Here is an 8,913-nt window from a genome sequence, read left to right as displayed (position 1 = left end):
TTTAACTTTTTCATAAAACTAAATTCTGCAGCTTGTGCCCAGCATCTGTCCAACAGCAGGGAAACCACTCTGAGGTTTACATTAAACTCTTCCCCTGGCCTACACTATTCAGTGGCATGGAGGTTGTTTCAGACGTGGGTCGGCTAGATGCAGTTGAAACAGTGTAGCTCATTTCCTACTGAAAACTGTTACAACAGAACCCGGAGAGATTCCTTTTTTCAGATTATTGCAAGCCCCATTTTCTTATTCAAAAATAAAAATAATTAGTATTTGAGAAAATTGCACTGTTTTATGTGTTTATTTAAGAAGAATGTAAACATTAAATTCTGCAGTTAATTGGTCAAACTTAAAGTATATTTTCAGTCATATTCATTTTACATAGGCAAGTGAGTGTAGAGGATGTCAATCCAATACCATTGTACAATATCCCATCATTGGATATAACAATACACTGAAGTATTATTTCTTATAAATAAAATGTAGAACATTAAATCAACAGGAACATGGGGAGATATGTGTAATGAATTAGCAGCTGCCGTAGTTTGTGCGTCATTTCCATGTTGTCATGTCTCGTCAAGGAGGTGTAAATATAGTAAGTGTGTATAAAATAAAAATGTAGAACACACATTTATTTAACTAGAAAAATAATCTTCACAATGTAAAAAAAACAGCTTCAAAAAGAAGCAAACCACGAGGCTCCAATGTTATGAAGCAAAATCATCAACAATACATTCAAGAAATTCATCCTGCAGATGTATGCAACCACAAAGTGCACACTTTTTTTGGAGTCAACGCTTAAGGAACATTACAACTTTACATGTTCAGTTTGTGGATGTCATTGTGAAGTCTGTAGCGAGCGGGTGTCCTTTCGTTGCTGCCGGAGCAAGTTAGGTTACATTTGCATGACTGAATCACCATCACCATCCTTCTGATGATCTCCCCGTGTTTGCATCGGAACCGGACCGGTAACGTCCGGGTCCGGTGAGGCCTGCAGCATCGCCCATCTGAGCAGGAGCCGCAGTACCTCGGCTGGAACTTCTTCAGGCTACGGCAGCCTGCGTGGGACAGTTTAACTGGACGGCTGGCCTCTTCTATGTGGTTACATTTCTGACCTTTCTGTTGGAGGAAAGAACACCAAAAGCACGTGAAAATATGAATTATGTTTCAGATCTTCCTTCGACAAACCATGCTAAGACCACAAGCCACCATATTATGAAATGATCAAAATGTTTCTTTGTTTAATCATACTAAAAACAAATAAGACATTAAAAAAGTGGAATATACCTTTAATTTGGTGACGGTCATTTTGCACGGGCGGACCTCACAGATCCGAGTCTCCTTCACCAGCTTGCACTGGCTGTTGCTGTTGGTCGCCCTGGTGGACACTCCAGTGCCACAGGATTTGGAGCAGGGTGACCAAGCTGTGGTTTGAGACACACACTTGACTCCTGTGACCAACATATGGCCCGTTGGGTGACTCCTAAAAGCTGCGCAGAGATGAAAAAAATAAGGTAAGAGAAGTGCAATCTCACATACATTTCCTTGTCCGTTGGCTCCCTGTTAGATAAGTTAGCAATGTGACCAGAAAGGACTGGACACTGTACAAAGCTGCTCACCCGGGAGAGAATTAGATTCTCCTCTCCACGCAGGAGCCAACTCATTCCTGTTGGCGAGGTTGTCTTCAGACGGTCTGTCTTTGCTGTGAGTTTTCCGGTGTTTCTTCACCGCAGAGCTCTCCGTCTTTGCCTCCTCGGGGCAGACGAGTTGCTCACAGCACCCACCCTGGCACTTGACCCGCTTGGGCTGAGCACTGCCCAGTTTGGACAGCGTGAGCTGATGTGGGCAGAGGGAGACGCATCCGACAGCACCGTCCATGCAAGTGCACTGGTGTTTGCAGTTTGGGCGGAAGAGTTCCCCGTTCTGGTAAATGTTGTTGCTGTACTCGCATGTTCTTCCATCTGATTTGGCTGCTTTCGAGAAACGGAGGAAGTAGTGAGGTTTGAAATGAGAAGAGTAAACAGACAAAGTGAGTAAAGACAATAACTCACCTCGACAGATGCCCTTAGCAGAGCTATGTCCCCCTCCGAAGTTGCACTCCAGTCCCTTTGTGCGATCGCATGGCTGTGTCTTGCTGCAGTCTTCAAAGAGCTGCCGTGTGCAAACTTTACAGCATCCGCAGCCATCCAGCACGAAGCTGACTCCCGCTGCACACCTCGGGGTGTCGGGGGGACACCGGCAGTCCTTCGGGCACGACGCCGACACCTGGGATGAAAACAGATATTGGTCCTCTTATAACAACCTCGAAGACGCAGCTTATGAATGAACAGTGAGTATGTCCTCACCAGTGACACACAGAGGACCACAATGAAAAAGACTTTCCACATCTTCAGAAGTTGAAGTTATCTTTCCAGAAATAAAAATCTCTATCATACAGCCGACCTGGCAGTGAGTTAACGAGTGCTTGTTCTCCCTCTTTCGGAGTCCCCGTCTCCTTTTATACACTCTGAGCAGACCTGACGTATGCGCGGGCTGAAGAGGTGTCCCGAAACTATGAGAGGAATGCTTCAACCACGAGTCCTCCCAGAAGAAGAACGCCTCCACTCCTCTCCTCGCTCAGTGAGACAAGAACCACCCAGACTAACTTCAATTATTGTAGGGCTTTCTCTCCAAAGTGTCCCTGTAATTATATCGTTTTATATCTGTCTTGTAATCATGAAGTAGCTCTTCTCTTATGAAATAAACAAGCTCTTAGAATTATAATTTCTAAGTAATAAAACATTTCAAAGACAAGTGGCTTAAAGACATGTTCTGCACCTGAATTGTATTCTATTGAAGCAATGCAGTACAATGTTTGCTGCTAAACGCATGCATATATATATATAAATATGGTGCTTACTAATGCCACCTTCTTGGTCAGATCTCTCTGAATCTCAATGAGACTTTACCTGGTTCAATAAAGGAAAATTAAAGAAAGGGTACTCGTGTGATACCTGAGATATCCACCTCATGCATGTGGGCGCAGTCCAACGGGGATTCAACATCGGGGCACCACAAGTTCTGACATAAATATTGAAGAAAAGCCACATATTTCTATGAGCAACTGAATTTCTATCATGGTCGAAGCGGTGTTTAGACTGCTGCCCTATGTCTGTGATCGGTGTTTGCATTCTCCAACCTCGCTAGTGTCACTCACCTATAAGGGCGTGGATGGATTAGACTTCAATATTTTTTAAAAAGGAGACAAGAGCCTCATGGAATGTTAGAACCGTAGGACTCCTTTGTTCGGCCTGAATGAGAAACACACCGAAAAGAAAGAAGAAAGGAAGAAGAAAACTTAAGAATTGCCTGAAGCAACATTCCACTCAGAATGAACATTGAAGGTTTCTTTGAAATGGCTGCCAGAATAAAAAGCATCCTCTTCTTCTATCCACATCAAAGAACGATAAGCGTTATCAGGGAAAAATGCCCTTCCTTTCATTATAACCTGTGAGAACAAGAGGCAGAGAATGGCAGACTGGCACAGCCTCGCCTCTTATCTAACTGAGGTTACAAGGGACAGTTTGAATCCGCGCCAGTTCAGGCGGATGAAGAGCCAACGAGCGTGAGCTCGGTGCATTCACAGATGCCTGGATATTGCTGACCGGAGAGGAAACTTTTCCCCTCCAAAGCTGTAATAAAATATAGAATTTGCAGAACCATGTTAGGTAAGAGGGACGTATTGGATGTACGTACAACATATAAGGCAGCTGGGGAAGTTTGAAAGGATTACAGTTGTTGAATTGGCATGTTTGACAAATTTACTATCAATCTGTTGCACAACCATCTACCAATCAAAAATGTGTATTAAATTGAATAAATCATTGTACTGGTATTTAAGGGCCAATGTATAACATTTCTGGTGATCTATTAGCAGATATTGATTACAATATAACTATGTTTTCATTCGTGTATTAATACCAGAAACTAAAATGTATTAGTTAGCTTAGAATGAGATTTTCACATCTACATCGGGAGCGGGTCCTCTTCACGGAGTCCGCCATGTTGCACCGCCATTTTTTCTAGCTACAGTAGACCAGAAACAACTCAGCAAACAAAGGCTCTAGCAAGAACCTTTCATATTTGTACATTACCTGACGGCCACTGTATGAAGTTTTATAGTCTCATTTAGTCACTTGATAAAAAAAAATTACTTTTTTTAAGACTCTTAAAAAACTCAAAATTCACAAGAGGTGTATCGACTGACATATTTTATAATGTAGAACAAAGCTGTAGGAATCCACTGGCCACCAGTTCATTTTCTGTAACCAGTATAGCATTAAAGCATCGCTGATTTAGCAGCTAGCTAAATGTCCACCAGTTAGCTACATAGCTAGCTAGCTTACTGATTCCAAATGCTTTAATGCTACACTTGTTACAGCATCTCCCAGTGAACATGTCTCAATATTGCCGTTCTCGCTTTGTCTCCAAACCCACATAACCTGAACTGTCCCTCTGATGAAATAAAGCTCTATCTATAGACTATAGTAAAACAATATTTTATACCTTGGAGGACGCACCACACACACACCCATACGACAGGAATGAAGACCTTCATGTGAATAAATATGTAGCATTATTGATAAAGAGACAAAGATATTTCTCTCTCACAGTACAGTACATATTTTTTGCCAAAATAAGGTGACAACAGAAGGGGAAAGAAACCCATGTGTTTCTACCTTGACAGCAAGAGATGAGTCTTGAGGCCAGGGTAACGGATTTGCAGCGCAGGTGGTCCAGATATTGAACACAATTGTATATATTTTGTATATATACATAACTGTATATATTCCTTCAAACATGTTTTACATTTCTTCCTTTTGTGCTACTTTGATATAGTTTGTTCAATTGTTATTAATAAAAATGCTCTAAGTTGATGTAGTGGCACCAATAACCTTTATAAAGAGCAGATGTTGGTTGACATTGGAATGGTTGAAGTGAGCAGGACTGGAGAGGAGCGAAAAAAGGTATTTATTAAAAAAATCTTACCTCTGGAAAGTCCAACAAAAATAATTTACATGAAAAGAGAAAAAACAACAAAGAAATCCTGCAGCCTCACAGCAAGCGAACTATCCTAAGTTGGACTTATGCACTTTCGTGTTCGAATTTCGTAGCTGGACTCCTGTGATTACACTACAGCACACCTGCAACAAAATAATCAGGTCTACTACTTCTTTGGACATTTTATTCAAATGTGGTGATATATGTGCATACTCAAAAGTCCACAGAGGCAGCAAGCACTTCTTTCCAAAGTAGAAATAACCTTGACGTTAACATTCAGACAAACTAATGTGATGGCAACAAATACATTAAATATGTGCAAACTACATTTTTCTTCCATAGGCATTGTATAAAAATGCTGTGGAGACATTTAACAAATATCAAAACTTGATACATTTACATAATAAAACTGTAGGACAGAGAATATAGCAGCTTTTAGCCTGGCTAAACGCCTGTGGATCAGATGCCCAAATTATCCAGATAGATCACGTTAGTACAAGGTCTAAATGAAGCCAGCATGTAATTGACTGGAGCACAGTTCACCCCTTAATGCTTGAAGGACCTAATGATGCTCACCTGTTTCCACTAGCACTAATGGAGCCAGTGATCTGCACTAATTAACTTGAGGAAGTCAATATGCACAACTTGGTGAATTTCGACCCACGAATTTGAATCGTTGACCAATTGGCCTTTTTTCACAGATTTTTTTTTGACATGTCAGAGTAGGAAAGGCACAGGTGTAGATATTAAAATGAATGTCTCAGCTTACAGGGACTCAGCACAGAGCGATCATGAATGTAAAAATGTTTTGCATTCCAGACAACTCAGAAAAACAAAAAAGCAGTTGTCTGATGTCGCGCAGCAATGCAAGTCCACAGTGTGGATGATCAACCACAAACTAAAAGTCAACCTGAAGTATATTTGTCTGTATTAAATTAAAATAATACACACTAATACCTCTTTTGCAAGTAAATTGATGTCAAAATATGTAATTATGTAGCTGGTTACGGTAAACAATATCTGAAAGTTATTTTCTCTGTGCAAAAACATATTTAGACAAATATTAAAAATGGCTGCACTGCTGAGAGTTTAGTTGTGTGTTGCCAAAAAAACATCAGTTTGTCACGGTCAGCCATAGTTTTTTAATTTACGTTTGGCGTTGTGCACCTGGAATGCTTTAAGGTCGGAAGTTGGAAATTGTCTGCTGGAAAATAGTCAATAGCGAGCTGCAAAATAGAGGAAGCTAGCTTGTTAGCTGTGTTGCAGCTGAACTTAGGTATTAAAATGTATTGTGTCTGCTACACCAACCCTAACCCTAACCCTCTTTGTACTCTTTAGTAAAAAAAAAATCGGAAACGGACTATTGTTAAAACACTCGATTACATTCTGGTCACAAATTCAAGCAATATTTTTCTCTGCGATAATTGTAAGTCAATAAAAAAAAAAAAATACTTTAATACTAAGTTATTTCCAGACACTCGTAGTTTTCGAATATACTTTTGACCAGTTTTACACAGTGCATTGGGAACATTCCTTTAAAAGATAGTAATCGTACATCATCTGTGACTAGATTGGCATCAAGACTGTGTGAAGTTAGGGCTTAGTTTTCTGGTAATATGGTAATAATTCATTTTAATTTGGTAGAAAAATGTGGTACATTGTTTTTGTAATTTAGGAAAGAAGGACGTAAAAGCTATTTTCAAGTCAGAACTCGAAACCACGTTAACTCACTGTGGGTCTGGAGGCTTGGTGATTGGGATAAATTGTTAAACCATAGCTGGGGAGCTAACGTCCACTGCTAACATGTTAGCCACAATAGCTTCCTGGGCAACAACACAGCTAATGTTGCTCCATTTTGGACTCTCTGCGAGCTCTTTGTTCCCTTAAAAGGACATCATTTTTTTTGCAACATTTCAAATGCTGGTGTGAAGGAAGCTATTGTGTCGCGACTTTGTCAACAAATAGCTACAACATGTAAGCTACATGTTTATACATTTCTGTTTGTAAATGGATTAAACTAGGATACAATTTGTTAGTTTGTGAAATTCTGAGTTGTCGATAAGCGACCAGAGTCCGGCTAACTGTTTCCCCGTCTCCAGTTTGTAAGCTAAGCTAGCTAATCGCCTCATGGCAATAGCTCCGGAGTTAACGCAGAGACAATTGTGGTAGGCTAATCTTCTCGTCTGACTCTTGGATAGAAAGCAGCATATTTCCCAAAATGTCAAACTATTCCTCTAACAGCCATGAGAAAGTAACATTTTACTTTTTTACTCTGAAGAATCGAGTCCATATTTGGAGAATTTTCTTTGATCTTGCTGCCAAGTTCATGTAGTCATCCGTAGCAACGGTAAAGCTGGATTTAGCTATAAGAAATGTTAGGCAACACTAATCCTGGCGATTATACTGTCAAGAGACAAGATTTATTATTTTTATTATTTGATACTTGATACTGTGCAAGTATCTTAATGCAATTAAGATACTTGATACATGATGAGAGGGTAGACGGAAGAAGAAGAGTGTAACAAGTCATTTCATGCTAAAATACAAATGCAAGAAAAAGAAAAATAGACCAAATGTGGGAATCAGATTCTGTGTGGCAGAAAGATTGACTACCTGAAATACCTTCCCGGTGCTACTCGGTGTGAAACCACAATGGTGAGACAAGCTTACTTTGGCTGTTGTGTGAGAGCGCGTCATACATACTTGTACGACAGACGGGAATGTCTGAACGGGGTGTGCAGATATGATTGCAGGTCCAGTTGATTATAATCATTTCTATGAATGACTGTCCCTTTTCTTTGTGCCTCATTCACAGTAAAGGCCACGCACAAGTCTGAGCACCGGGTTCATCTGAATGTCTCACGGATGACACAACATCATTTCCAGGCTACTGCTCTCGACAATTTAACAGGAAATATGTGAATCATCATGAAGCCCGTGTATTGTTAGTTTGTGATTATCTTGCGTCCACGTCCTGTTTTGACCTTTTAACACCTGACATTTAAAGGGCATCTTTCTGCTCCTCTACAAATTGTTGGGATGCAACAGCAGCCACGTAGTTATTGGAGCCTGTATTTTCCCCTCAATTTCAAATCAGTACCATTACACAGAAAAAATAAACGTTTGAGCGAGCTACAGAAGGTCGTGGCCTGATTTACCGTTAGCATTGCTTACTGCTTGGTGTTTTCCAGCTACACGGTACATTTTACATTGCAGGACATGACAAAACAAGCCTGACAACAATCTCCTCAGGGAGCACCCGTCCTCAAACAGTTTGTGGCACATCATGATTAGAGGGAAGTGAAAATCTTGTTTTGCCATTTTCATAATTAATTCCATGTTTACCGGAGTGTTATTTTGGTTCTTCTCATGCACGGCAGTTCACTGTCCCGTTATGAAGACACTTTGTTCTCTCTGCTTTGATTCACATTGCCGATCCGTTGGAACAATTTACAGTTAAGACAACATGTATAGCTGATGCTATCCTGTTAATATTTAATGCCATGAGCTTTCAACTTTCCTTGTAGACAAGCAAAGTAGTTTAAAAGACAAAGCAATTATCTGATGAGTCTATATAAAATAAACTTTAAAACACATTCAAATATGCAGAACTGGATAAAAACATTCAGAATATGGTGGAAAGTAACTAAGTTACAGCTATATGTGCTTACTTTGCAGATTAAGATTTTTACAAATAAAACGTGAAATTAGTTCATTAACTATGAGGCTGTGTTCTTAAACAACTAACCCATATAAAGTAGTTAAAATCAGCCACATTAATAAAATGCTTCCCCTTCGTTAATGCGTCAGTAATTATAATTAAATATTTACAGAGTACACAATAATAGAACACTCTGCACCAATAGGTACTCTAGT

The 8,913-nt window shown here is 40.0% G+C and overlaps 1 protein-coding gene across 3 annotated transcripts; it reads right to left on the bottom strand.

The window, feature by feature from the left end:
• Positions 1 to 373: 373 nt before the first annotated feature.
• LOC306706328 (CCN family member 1-like) lies at positions 374 to 2,464 on the bottom strand. 3 transcript variants are annotated; one of them, XM_079173359.1, is made up of 5 exons: positions 2,343 to 2,464; positions 2,049 to 2,262; positions 1,617 to 1,970; positions 1,285 to 1,487; positions 374 to 1,116 (listed from the first exon to the last, which is right to left on the bottom strand). In XM_079173359.1, exons 1-5 carry the CDS (start codon positions 2,382 to 2,384, stop codon positions 814 to 816), a joined length of 1,116 nt encoding a protein of 371 aa, XP_079029485.1. In that variant the 5' UTR covers positions 2,385 to 2,464; the 3' UTR covers positions 374 to 813. The 3 variants fall into 3 exon arrangements, with proteins under 3 accessions (XP_079029485.1, XP_079029486.1, XP_079029484.1); XM_079173360.1 differs by having other exon boundaries at positions 1,617 to 1,967; XM_079173358.1 differs by having other exon boundaries at positions 1,617 to 2,262.
• Positions 2,465 to 8,913: the final 6,449 nt, after the last annotated feature.

The sequence above is a fragment of the Pholis gunnellus genome (genome assembly GCF_910591455.1).
Source record: "Pholis gunnellus genome assembly, chromosome: 14".
In the NCBI taxonomy this organism is placed as follows: domain Eukaryota; kingdom Metazoa; phylum Chordata; class Actinopteri; order Perciformes; family Pholidae; genus Pholis; species Pholis gunnellus.
This window is presented reverse-complemented; position numbering and strand designations above follow the sequence as displayed.

Coding starts and splice junctions, on each gene's coding strand:
- LOC306706328 (XM_079173358.1), bottom strand. CDS start 2,384: ATGTGGAAAGTCTTTTTCATTGTGGTCCTCTGTGTGTCACTG. Junction 2,263..2,342: donor TGGTCCTCTGTGTGTCACTG/GTGAGGACATAC, acceptor TTTTCATCCCAG/GTGTCGGCGTCGTGCCCGAA. Junction 1,117..1,284: donor TGACCGTCACCAAATTAAAG/GTATATTCCACT, acceptor TTCCTCCAACAG/AAAGGTCAGAAATGTAACCA.